At 52.4% G+C, this 13,106-nt stretch overlaps 1 protein-coding gene across 2 annotated transcripts in view; it reads left to right on the forward strand.

The window, feature by feature from the left end:
* The window catches only part of Sgsm2 (small G protein signaling modulator 2), a 41,395-nt gene that overhangs the window by 16,777 nt on the left and 11,512 nt on the right, over positions 1–13,106 (forward strand). Inside the window, exons 3-12 of one of the 2 annotated variants that reach the window (XM_021642078.2) lie at positions 3,997–4,159; positions 4,439–4,600; positions 4,882–4,949; positions 5,046–5,191; positions 5,466–5,600; positions 6,088–6,212; positions 6,589–6,656; positions 7,554–7,714; positions 7,858–7,984; positions 9,391–9,525. In XM_021642078.2, the coding sequence (XP_021497753.1) occupies positions 3,997–4,159; positions 4,439–4,600; positions 4,882–4,949; positions 5,046–5,191; positions 5,466–5,600; positions 6,088–6,212; positions 6,589–6,656; positions 7,554–7,714; positions 7,858–7,984; positions 9,391–9,525 (1,290 nt within the window). The remainder of the gene's footprint in view (positions 1–3,996; positions 4,160–4,438; positions 4,601–4,881; positions 4,950–5,045; positions 5,192–5,465; positions 5,601–6,087; positions 6,213–6,588; positions 6,657–7,553; positions 7,715–7,857; positions 7,985–9,390; positions 9,526–13,106) is intronic. The other variant, XM_021642079.2, reaches the window with a different exon arrangement.

Below are 13,106 nucleotides of genomic sequence, written 5' to 3' on the forward strand. Positions count from 1 at the left end.
GGCTATCCTAGACTCAATTTGTAGACCAGGCTGGCCTTGAACTCATAGATCCATCTGCCTCTGCCTCCCTAAATGCTGGGATTACAGGCGTGCACCACTGTGCCTGGCTTGTCCTTTTCTTATTTTGTGATTTTTTTCCTAGGTTTTTTTTTTCTAATTATATTATAATTTACTTGTCCAAGCATTTCTATGTCGAGATTTATTAACTAGTAAATGTTTTTTCTCATATGAAATAAGCCAAACCATGTTAGGACTTTTGCCTTATGGTATATCCACATGCTGCCAGGACTCACTGAGACAGGGGGTCCTGAAGCGTCCGTGGCTGAACGCCCAGAGCTCAAACAGCTCACTTTGCAGGGATGGCCTTACAAGCTGGTGCCTTGGCTCTGTGGTTACCTGCATGGCCTTTACAATGATGTAGCGCTCTGGAGGCAGGTTTCAGGTGGTGAGGACCTGGAGTTGCCTGGTGCCCTTGGCCGTGAGGAGGTTGGTCACACAGGTCTCTCTGGACTTGCCCCCCAACCCAGGGAAATGGGGCTTCACAGTGTCCTGCTCAATCTGCCTGTAAAAGGTGTTCTCTGGGGAGGAAATTCTGAACAAGTTAGAATCATGTTTGGGTCTCTGCTCAACTCAGAAGTCTCAGAGCATGGGGCCTGCAAGCTGGCTCAGCAGGTAAAGGTATTCACTCCCAAGCCTGAGCTGACTCCTGCAAGTTGTCCTTTGACCTCCACACACACTAAGTGTAAGTGTAAAAAAATTTTTTTTTTTGAAAACAGGTTCTTACTACTTAGCCCTGACTGGCCTTGGAACTTACTTATGTAGACCAGGCTGGCCTTAAATTAGAAATTCTTTCTCCTCCCTTGGCAGCTTGAATACTGGGATTAAAGACATGTACCATATTGGGCAACATTAAATAATTAGTTAGTTAGCTAATTAATTAATGAACCAGAACAACATCAAGTGCTCCTAACTTCTCTTAATCTTTTTGGAGTCTGGATCCTCTCTTAGAAGTAAAAGCCATTGGTTCTTTTCCCTAGTTTGAGGGGAGGGGCACCTGAGTATTGTTAACATATTACAGAAATTTACATTAAACGTTGTATATAATTTAAATGTAATTTTGGAGCCCAGGAAGCCCATCTACAAGCCCCCTCAAGTAATAGTTCTTTTATCTTTGATAGGATTGTTATTATTTAGCCTCCATGCTGCACGTACCACATTTTCATCTCTGCAGCGGGAACTGAGTAGGATATTATGGCTTTGGCAGTCACTGATGAGAGAGGGTATGGAACTAGGCCAAGAACACCTGGCCTCACAGGTCCCTGAAAACTACCGGGGTGAGAGGGATTCCTGCTTCCCCAGACACAGCTTGGCGCTTTGCCGGAATTTCCCAGGACTTCAGAAGCCGTGGTGTGAACCGGGTGATGGGTGTGATGTCCGGGCTTCCCCCAGCCATCCCTCCTCGTGATAACTGCTGAGCTCTGCCTCTGCTGGCTCTCAGCAGAGCCTGTTCCTGTGCGGAGAGGCTGCTGGCAGGGCAGGTGAGGCCGATGGGGTGGCTGCTCCCCAGATGGCAGCGGCTGATGCATTTGCAGTGTGTGGGGGGGAGGTGGGAAGGCTAATGACTCATGATCACTGCAGTGACTCACATCACTGAGGCACATGACTCCCCGAAGGACTGGTGCCACCTGCTGCCACTCTGGCTTTGTTCAGTGTGGTGTCTTTCCCTTCTACACAATGAGGATTCAACATCAGGAAATGGTGCCTACCTCCCACAAACACAGATCTGCTGCTACAGCAGCCCCACATTGAAAGAATGAGGCTGGAGAGTCACTGACCTGGACACTCCAGGGCCATACTAGACCCTCAGAGAGCAGGACTAGCTATGAGAGGGAGAACATGAACATTTAAACCAAAGATTTCCTGTATGTTTGACACACATCTTCATATACATAGGTACAGACATATGACCATCTTGGGAAGGAAAAGCTGTGCCTTCTAAAATAGAGTCCTTCAAGGCTGGAGCAAGGCTCTCTCCTTCAACTGGGGTATTGTCGCTGAGCTAGCAGTAGACCTCAGGGCCCCCTCCCTTCTCGACTCCAGTCCAAGAGAAAGACAAACAAAAATCCTTTATAGGAAAGCAGCAGCTGCCTGTTAACTGCTCAAATGAAGATAGAAAAACAGGTGAAAAAAATCTAACTGCAAAGTAATTATTGTTCATGTTGATGCATGCCTGTGATCTCACCACTTGAACTGTGAAACCAGGAAGCTCTCAAGAGTGCAAAGCCACGCAGATATGTGGCAAATTTGAGAAGTCTGGGCTACATGAGACTTCACCTTTAAAATAAATTAGTAGTTACTTCCTGAGTCCAAGTTTCATACCATGACTGTGCTGATCAAAACTATTTTGGGGCTGGATGGATGGTTTAAGCAGTTAGGAGCACTTGATGTGCAAATCATGAGATCCAGAGTTTGGATCACAGCCCCTGTGTAACAAGGCATACATTTTGAATGTGCCTGTACCCAAGTCTGAGGACAATGGAGTCAGGAGAACAGCTTTCAGCCTAGTCTAGAAAATATGAGCCTTGAGTTCAAGGAGAGACCCTATCTCAAAAGAATAGGTGAAGAGTGATACAGGAGGACACCCATCATTCTTTTCTGGCCTTAACACAGTATACATGCTCAAACTAAATAACTCTTTAAAAAAAGAAGAACTTGTCAGGGCCTTAGTCCTCCCATACCAAAGACAAAACAAAACCCATCTCACCCACCTGTGGAGCAGCCATGATCCTCTGATGCACACAGGTCCTGCCACACTGGCTCATACTGACTGGCTGGCTATCAGTCTTTGAACAGGGAGGGTAAGGAGTCAGGAATAGACATGGGCCTTGTGCCTCCCCAGAGGCAGGCAGAGCTCTGTGAGTTTGAGGCCAGCCCAGGACACACAGGGCTTGATAGACAGAGAAACCCTGTCTTGAAAAGCCAAAAACAAAACAAAAAATTTAAAAGAAGGAAAACAGAGTCAGAGCCGGGGTGAGGAAGGGTTTGACATGCCATCTAATGACCCCAGTGCATAGGCAACACAGCACTTCCGGGTTTCCAGAAGCATGGTCACTGCAGAGTCTTAGTCCCTGGCTGCCTGCCTCCTTGTCCCTGCTTCGTCTGGCCTCGGTCATGGCCAGGCACTTGGGGACACATGTGCACCCAGTGTTCTCAGGGTCTGTGCATGCCAAGGCCAGCTCTTGCTCTTCCCTGCCAAGCCTTCTCCTTCCTGTGGGAAGCAGGATCCAGAGGGAGAGATGAAGTGTGGCCCCTGAAAACATGAATGAATTGAGAGAAGCCCTCCCAGGACAGCAGGGAGAAATCTCTCTCTCAGCTGCTGTGCTCATAAGTAATCCAGAGGCTGTCAGGGCTGACCTCTGCAAAGGCTTCGTCAGTATTTCAGGCTCCTCGGAGCGTTTTTCCTTAGCAGCTGTGTCACCGTGTTCTCTAGAAGGGCTTCTGGGCCATGTGCTTCCTGCACCTGCTTCCTGTGTGCAGGTGGAGACATTCGTGCAGCCTCACAGCCTACCGCGGTGACACTGCGTACAGAAAGCTGTGTGCACTAGACCAGGGATTGCAGCTTGGCCCCTGACAACTCCCACAAGTCCGCCGTGGGCTTTGGGGCAGAAGAACAGTGTATATTTCTCTGGGCTACCCCTAGTTCCAAGCACAATTCAGGCTTGCCCTGGCCCCTTCCTCTCTACAAGCGTACTATGGTTTCAAGGCAAGAGGGATTTCCCCGTCCTCAGATGGGTTAGCACCTTACCTGAGTTTACCAGAAGGAATTCAGAAGCCACAGTGTGAACAGGGAGCTTGGCATGAAGTTTGGCTCGCGGCATTCCTTCCTACTGTATATGCTGAGCTCATCGTATGTGGAGAGGCTGCTTGGAGGACGGGTAAAGCTAAGTAGGGTGACCCCTAACCCAGGCTCAGATACTATTGTACTCTATGGCGCAGGTGCTGTGGAGGCTTGCCTCCTGCATCAGCTAAGGCGCCGAGCCGCTGGCTTTCTACGCAGTGACAAGATGGCAGCCCTATTCACCAAAGTGGGAAAGACATGCCCCGTGGCTGGAGACATTTGCCACAAGGTGCAGGAGCTGCAGCAACAAGCAGAGGGCAGGTAAGGCCTGAGCCAGCCCCTCCCAGCATTTTTTTCTGCTCTCTCCTTGGCATTTACTGCTTTCAAGATAGCCTGCCTAAAGGGTGGCTTCCTGCTTCTGCCTTACATGCTTCTTGGCTGAGGGGCCTGCCTGAGAGTGGGGTGGCCCTTTGCAGTATTCATATCCTGCCTCCCTGCTTCAGCTCCTTACCTCAGCCCAGGCGCTCTGCTACTGTTCTCACTTCCGTGCCAACAAACTGGGGCCTGGCTACTGAAGCCTCCCTTCCCTTCTCCTTGCAGGAAACCACCAGGAAGCAGCCAAGAAGCCCTTAGAAAACAGGGCTCCACCACTGGAAAGGCCCCACCTCTCAGCCCACAGGCCTTGAAACACATATGGGTGCGCACGGCCCTTGTGGAGAAAGTTCTGGACAGGATTGTACAGTACCTGGCTGAGAACTGCAGGTGACTGCCCACAGCCATTGGGCCTTTGCTTGGTCCACCTCAGGCTCATCCCTCTACATGCTTAATAGTCCACAGCACTCTGTAGGCATGCCTCCAGCCCTTTTTGGCACCCCAAGAATATAGGCCACATCAGGAACCCTACAGCACTTCATCCTACAGACGTATTCTTTTGTGGTGGCTGACATGAGTCTGGTCTCTGGGCATGCTTCTCTTGAGCGAGCTTGACCACCCTGGCCTGAGTCCAGGAGCCCTGATAGTCTGTCTCTGTCTCCTCTTGGCAGCAAGTACTACGAGAAGGAGGCATTATTAGCAGACCCCGTGTTTGGCCCAATCCTGGCATGTCTCCTAGGTGAGCTTCAAAACTTAAAGGGCTGTGTTGGGTCAGTAGAGTGAGCAGTGGGTGATGAAAGAGCCCCGGCTAAATTAACCATCCCTGTCTCCATAGTGGGACCCTGTGCCTTGGAATACACGAAGCTCAAGACAGCTGATCACTACTGGACTGATCCCTCTGCTGATGAGCTAGTCCAGAGGCACCGTATCCGGGGTCCCCCTAATCGTCAGGACTCCCCAGCAAAGCGCCCTGCCCTGGGGGTTAGTATCCTTCTCTGCACCTTTGGTGCAGAAAATAATCTCTGCATAATCATTTATTCAGAATATATTTATGGGCCCCCAGGCAGTAGCGACCCAAGAGAACCTTCTGTCTGCACTAAGACTTGCCTAAATGCCAGTAGCCCGTGCCTAGTGTTGGTTAAAGGGCAAAGGGTGGCAGCGTCAGCTAGAGGGGCCCAGCACGGGAGCCTGAAGGTTCTCAAGTCCTCAGGCCAGTTTCCCAGGACGGGGGCCTGAGCCCTGACCTTCCTGGCAGATCCGGAAGCGCCACTCCAGTGGCGGTGCTTCAGAAGACCGGCTAGCTGCCTGTGCCCGTGAGTACGTGGAATCGCTGCACCAGAACTCAAGAACACGGCTGCTCTATGGCAAGAACAACGTGCTGGTGCAGCCGGTAAGAACGCTCTGTGCTGCAAATCCCCCCTCGCTGCCCTCTCTAGAAGGTACCAGAACCAGAAGCCGTCAGCTAGTTTCTTTGCTCCAGAGCTTGACCAGAGAGAAGGAATACCACCTTACCCCATACCTCATTGTCACATGACTCGTGCCAGTTGGCAGTAGACAGACATGACATCTGCCCTGGCTTGCTAGAGGAAATCCAGGCTATCCAGGGCTAGGATGGCAGCCAGCTGGCAGAGTGAATGCCTAACATGGGTGTGGTTGGCCACTGGTGCACCTGGCTGACAGGACAGAGCCAATGGCACTGAGCTAATTAGAAAGAGACATCCAGATCTAGCTTCTGTTTCTCTTTGCTCTAGCCAGCCTCCAGCCCCAGGACTCCATTGCTGGCCTGGCATATTCCCTCTTGGGCTCATTCTCATGGGCCATCCTATGAGTCTCTTGGGCCCATATTATCTGTCTTCTGGTATATCTCTTCCCTATAGAAGGAAGACATGGAGGCAGTCCCTGGCTACCTCTCCCTGCACCAGTCTGCAGAGAACCTAACCCTGAAGTGGACTCCCAACCAACTCATGAACGGGACTCTCGGGGACTCTGAGCTAGAAAAGAGGTGGGGCTTACACTTGCTCTACAGAAGCAGGAAAGGGTGTCAAAGCTTGGTTCAGGGAGAAACAAAGAGACTCCGAGGGACAAGCCTTGCTCTTATCCCAATGCCAAGAATTAGAGGGAGAGGCTGGCTGCCTGTAGTGACTCCCAAGCTCTCTGAGACGGAGCCACGCCTGGCCACGGAGGGGTCTGCACAAGCCAAGTGCTGGCTAGTAAGACTGCCAGGCTCTGTGCCAGGACAACAGCATGAGACACAGAGGACCAGGGCTGACTGTGTCACTGCTCGGCTATGGCTGCCCATCTCCAGCACAGTTTCCGGGGGTGATAGGATCAGTTGACAGAGGCATAGGGCATAGTGACTCCATGTGGTTCCTTTGCAGTGTGTACTGGGACTACGCCTTGGTGGTGCCCTTCAGTCAGATCGTCTGCATCCACTGCCACCAGCAAAGTGAGTCTGCTGGTCTGAGGCACAGAGGCGGGAGGGCAGGCACTGTCTTACTGTGGTACACTGCGCATGGGGCCTGTCAGACTTCTGCGTCCCCCTCATGTCCTTATTTCTCAGTGCTGGGAATGAGACTCAGGACATTGTGCATGCTATGCACGCACTCTACCACTGAGGCACACTCCCATCCTTCCCACTGTACTTACTTTTTTAATCTTTAAATTATCTTAGAAAATGTTTATATCCAGGTGGTGGTGGTGGACACCTTTAATCCCAGACTTGAGAGGCACAGGCAGGCAGATCTCTGTGAGTTCAAGGCCAGCCTGGTCTACAAAGTGAATTCCAGGACAGCCAGGATTACCTAGAGAAAACCCAGTCTCATGTATATATACATGCCATGTGCCTGGTGCCCACAGAGGCCCAAGAGGGCACAACTAGAGTTCCAGTTGTGAGTTGCCACATGGGTATTGGGAATTGAACCTGGGTGCTCTTGAGAGTGGTTAAGTCAGTGCTCTTGACTGCTGAACCAAACTCTCCAGCTTTGTTTTTATATTTTTACATTTACTTAGAGTATGTGTATAAGTGCACATGTTCACACCTGCACCACAACACACATGGAGACCTGAGGGCAGTTTACAGGAGTCAGTTCTCTCCTCCCAACACATGGGTTCCAGGGATGGGAATGAAACTCAGATTGCCAGGCCCTACAGCAGGCACCTTTACCTACTGAGCCACCTTGCCGGCCCTCTGCCGTTCCTATTAAAGCAGCACCCGAAGCACGATCTAGCCTGCCTACCCTCCTTACTAGCCTGGGAAATCTCAACAGTTGGGCCGGGGTGATAGATAGGTCAGGAGGTCTCAAGAAGGGTCCCAGCCTCATTCATGGGCATTCACCCCTACCAGAGAGCGGTGGCACGCTTGTGCTGGTGAGCCAGGATGGCATCCAGAGGCCGCCACTGCACTTCCCACAGGGAGGACACCTGCTGTCCTTTCTGTCATGTCTGGAGAATGGGCTGCTGCCTCGTGGACAGCTTGAGCCCCCGCTGTGGACCCAGCAGGGAAAGGTACCTTGGCAGGGGAGGCTCTGGGTGCAGGGCTGGGTGAAGGAAGGTCTCCTCTCTCCCTTTTCCACACAGAGTGCTCGGCTTTGGGCAAGACCTTGGGTGGGAACATGCACTGGACAAGCTGACCATCTCTCCCTCTGCAGGGCAAGGTTTTCCCCAAGCTACGGAAACGCAGCAGCAGACGTTCCGTTGACGTGGAGGAGCTGGGTGTCGGGCGGGCCACAGACTATGTGTTCCGAATCATCTACCCTGGACATCGGCACGAGCACAGTGAGTGTGGGAGCACCGTGTGTCCTCGAGTCCCTCCGCAGGACACTCGGGGTGTGTGGGAGCACTGTGTCACCCGGGGGCAGGCAGGCCCCTAGCCAGGCCAGCTTCACACAAGAGGATCATCACTTACAGCCTCCCACCGAATCTTTCACTCCCAGGTCATCCTTGCCTTCGGCCTATGTGCCTTGCCCTCGGCCACCCTGAGGCTGTCAGCTCAGCAGGCCCAGGCATCACCATATTCTTAGTCACATTTCAGGCAATCATGCAGAAAAAATGGAGACTAGAAATATTACCAGAAGGTGGAAAACCTCCATCCCTCTTCAGGCTGAAGGAAAAGATGCAAACTTTCCGTCCCTCTTTAGTCCTACCATGCAACCTCGACAATTAGCCTGGCACAGGCGCTGCGCTTCCTGGACATTGCAGGTTCACGTCTACAGCCCAAGCCATCCTCAGAGCCGCTCCTGACACAGAAGCAGGGGCTACATCTGAGCAGAGGGAAACCCAGAGCTTGGCTGTTGAGGGCAAGGACCTGAGGCAGCGGGGCCTCTAGGGGTCTGTCAAGAAGTGTCTGCCAGCATCATGCTCTTTCTGCTTAGTGATGCTGCAACCCGTGGGCTTTTCTACACCACACTTCATTTCTTGAAGATGGGGTCAAGAAATCTGCCAGGCCACACTGATTACTGCCAACCAGACCCCCTGCTCCTCCCTGCATTTCCTAATTTGTGCCCAAAAGTTGTGCATAGTGTGTCTTTGTCGATGGGCAGGTGACCCAGACTTCACACAGATAGCTACAGCACAAATGATCTGGACGGGCCTGGAGGACTGTGCTCGGGAGGCTGTCCCTCGCAGAGGAAGCAGCTGTAGAGTGGCGGTCCCCTCAGGCTGAGCTTGGTTCCATTTGCAGTGGGTTTCCCTCCTTTATTCTGTTCACATCACTGTAAGGATCTCTTCTCTCCCTAGAGGGTGAGCCAGGCGTCAGGAGCTGAAATTCAGCTGAATGACTTCCTCTTTCCGGGTGGCTCTAATAGGACCCGGGAAGAAGATGGCTGAATTTATACTCTTAACATGAGGGTTTGAGATCCTCTCCAGGTTAAGGGCAGCCCAACTCTAACAGCAGCTGAAGAAAGGGGAGCCATCTAGCCAGAGTCCCACCTCACCTTAGTCAGCGTTGGTGGTCTCCTAGACACACATACACCCCTCTCTTCTGTTCTCCCTAGAGAGGCTCACACGCCTTCCCTCCTCTCCTAATGACCACAGAAGGTTCTCACCGGCCCCCTCCCCTCTGCCTTGCAGGTTCAAGGTGATCCCAGTCTCCATGCCATTCACCTCAAGGAGGGCAGTTGGTCTCTCCTCCCAGGGACTAGGGTCCTCATGCCTCTGCCTCTCTCGCTATTCTCTTTGAGCAGTCACTATTAACTACCACCACCTAGCGGCCAGCCGTGCGGCCTCGGTGGACGATGATGAGGAAGAGGAGGATAAGCTACACGCGATGCTCTCAATGATCTGCTCGCGGAACCTCACAGCTCCCAATCCGATGAAAGGTTTTTATCCCTCCCCATCCCCGACTCACCTCACCCTGCACCCTGACCCCCCCTGGGCCCACCTGCCACCCACTGCAGGGGCTCAAACAGCAGTGTTGGCATTAGGGCTTTTGCGCACAGGGCCAGTTCCTCCTGTCAGAGGCAGATCAGTGAGGACACAGGAAGTCAGACCGGCACTGGCAGAGGAGGGACATGCAGAGCAGATGGTTCTGGCTGAGGAGGGGGGCTTTCTGCTGAGAGAAAGAGAGCCTTTGGAGGAGGGCTGGCCATCTGAGGGCCTGTCAGCCGTGTTGACAAACACCAGGCAGTGATCTCTTTCCTTCTCTTCTGCTGACAGGAAAGATAGCTACAGCCTTGTGCCTCTGTGTCTGACTTAACAAGACAGGGGGCAGAGGTGAGGCTGGTCAGGTCAGATGAGGGGTGAGGGTCACCATGAGAAGAGACCCCAAGGAGATTGGTGTTCCCATGTGTGGGGGCTGTGGTATATGGTACTTTAGTGTGATGCTAGAAGTACTCACACAGGGTGCCCAGGGGCCAGTACATGTAGGGTTTGAGCAAGTGTCTGGCCTCTCCAGGCTCACTTTTCTCACTGGCACTAAGTGCTATGCCAGTGATGTTACTCAGGTGTCCGTGCTCCAGGACCCCAGCTTCCATGGTGGCAGGGATCTTCCCTGGGGACAACATAGCCCAGTAACTGTAGCCCACGACATTCCCCTGCCCACCAAGTCCCTTTAACACAGAGCTGTCTTGGTTGGAAGGTGTGGGTGCTGTTTTTTATCTATTTTATTTGGGTTCTTATACCTCTACCTCCCTTCCAGCCCCCCAACACTAAGTAGGAAAGAAAGAAGCTTAAAAGGGAAAGGGGATGTAGACCTCTTTAGACCTAGTTCTTTGGGGCAATTCCAATCTTCGTAGTCAGCATATCCAGCCGTCCAGCAGTCCAGCAAACGCAGCAGCAGGATGAACCAGCAGCAGCCTGCTTCCTCCTCAGACTGCTTTTTCTCGAGTGCTCTGACATTTCTACCCTCTCAGAGTCTTCAGAACTGAACTGTCCGCAGCTGCAAAGATCACGCCCCTCTCTGAGCACGCATGAAGCAATCGTAGCTAACACTGTGGACGAATGGTGGCTCATAACCACCTTTTATTTTTATTTTTAATTTATTTTTTTTTTCCAGAGCTGAGGACTGAACCCACCCAGGGCCTTGTGCTTTCTAGCCAAGTGGTCTACCACTGAGCTAAATCCCCAACCCCTCATAACCATCTATAAGGAGATCTGGTGCCCTCTTCTGGCCTGCTCACACACATGCAGGCAGAATACTGTATAAATAATAAGAAAAATAAATCTTTAAAAAACACACACACACACACACAGCTGTGGTCAAACTAAAAGCAGCCCCATATCCCATACTTGGGATTAAAACAAAAACATATTTACATGACATAACTGAGTTTTTAAAGAAACCAAAACTTCCACTACAAGAAAGAGCCCCACTCCCTGAAGAAACATCAACCAGGGTTCCTGTGAGGGCTGGGGAGAGGCTCCAGGAAAGGCTGGACAGAGACACTATGGCTAGCCAAGCTCTTAGACGTTAGGGAATCCCCCCCCCCCCGGGCCACTTCTACACTGCAGAGTTAACTGGTTCTCTTCCTTACAGAGAGAGCCCTTCCAGAGAAGCTTGCCTCCCACTTCCCTCCCTACCCTTCCACAGAGTTCTGCTGAGAGGCACCGCTCCCTAGCCCCCTAGCTCCCTAGCTCCCTAGCCTTGTCACTCAGCCAGTAATAACTACCCTCCTACCCCTGCCAGCCAGGCCCCTGGCTCAGATCACACCCAGTGCTCCTCAGGCTACCCTGTCAGCTGCTCTCCCTGCTGCCACAGTTCTGCCTTCCTTCCCAGCCCTGTAGATGGTGGCATACCCTACTTTTCAAGTTACCGGCACACACTTGCCATCTGGCTGTCTACACCGTGGATTGGACAACACTGCCTGTTTACAGGGTGACTGCCCCTGAGTAGCGTGGGAAGGTTGAAGGCATTGCCCCTCAAACTGGCATCCTGGCAACAGAAAGGCCACTGACTGCTGGGTGGGGTTGGTTACACATGCCTGTAATCCCAACACTTTGGGGTTTCTGAAGGAGGAGGGTCAAGAGGTCAAGATCAGCTTTAGCTACCTAGAGTTTGAAGGTTGCTCAGGCAACTTGGGATTTCAAAAGAAAAAAGAAAATGCCACTATAACTAGTGTTAGGACTGAGGCCTCCGATCAGACAAATTTCTAGGCACATGGAGTCTAGAGGCCTTGAAAGTAGTTCAGATATACTTTGGTAGAGTTTATGGACTAGACTAACCCACTGTATAGTTCCTGTGCCCCCAGGACTTGGGGGAGGAGTACAGATATGAAGAAAATCCACAGGGAAGTGGAAAGTAGAGATGGGGTGGGAGCTCCCCCCTGCACTGCAGTCCATAATGACAACACTGTTGGGTTCTGCAGCCATTGCTTTTTCAGGCCTGCAACATGCTTGACTTGTGCATGTGATTCAAGTGGCGGGGTGTCCAGGTCTCTTCCCTCCCCAGTTTCCTGCTGCCTCCCTACAGAGCAGAGATGCTGTTCACTCTAATTCTGCTCCAGGCGCCTTTCCCTCGGAGTCCTGGGGGCTGTGGGGTTCACCCACCTTGACCGTTTGCCTTATGCTTTCCTCATGCTCAGAGGAGAGAGTCAGAGTCAGAGCTGACCCAGCAGACCCTGTCCAGCCTGCTGCCTCACCAGTCGCTCACCCAGTCACTTCAGAGTGTAGAGTGTGCAATGCTGGCTGGTTCAGCTCCTTCCTGGAGAATTAAGGTGAAAAGCATTGACCCAGGAGATGTGCCTTGGTTGTGCCCAGTTTTCTGGGCACGAGCTTGTTTCCCTCTGTGCCCACCCTCCACCTTCTGCTGCCTGCTGCCTGCCTGGCTGGGCTACTCCCTCCACCCATCCACCCCTACCCCTGCTCCCGCCACCCCTGGCCTCCTGCCTGCTTCAGGGCGCTGAGTGAGGCCCCTACCCCCACCACCTGCACTCACCCTCCCCCACCCTTCCCAAAGTCTTCAGCATGGCTTGCAACCCCTCACTCCCAGAGCCGCAGCCCCCTACCAAACACGTTCCCTTAATTTGCCTCCTGGTGGAGCTGAAGGGCCAGAGACTGACACAGTGCTTCATGGGTCTGCGAGGACAAGGCAGGGCAGCCCTTGAGGGGGCTGGAGGGAAATCAGCTCAGCGCGCCACCAAGGCACACCCAGAGCTGGAGCCTGGCCATCCAAAACACCAGACCAAGGGCTCCAGACTGGGGGAGTCAGCGTGTCTTGTAGATTTACCGAGGAAACCCTTGCTGAGAAGACCTCAGCACACATAGCTCTTGTTCTTCACTCTTTCTAGCCCTCCTTCCCTCACCATGATACCAGTCTTCCACCTCACACCGTCACTGTGTTTCATCTCTGTGGCTCCTGGCCAACATCCAGCCTGAACCGCGTTCTAACTTAGATGAGCAGGGACGGCTGAGACAGCCTCATCTACAGAAGAACAGACATGCCCAAGGGTCTGTCTTCTGACGC

The sequence above is a fragment of the Meriones unguiculatus genome, chromosome 7, assembly GCF_030254825.1.
Source record: "Meriones unguiculatus strain TT.TT164.6M chromosome 7, Bangor_MerUng_6.1, whole genome shotgun sequence".
Taxonomy (NCBI): domain Eukaryota; kingdom Metazoa; phylum Chordata; class Mammalia; order Rodentia; family Muridae; genus Meriones; species Meriones unguiculatus.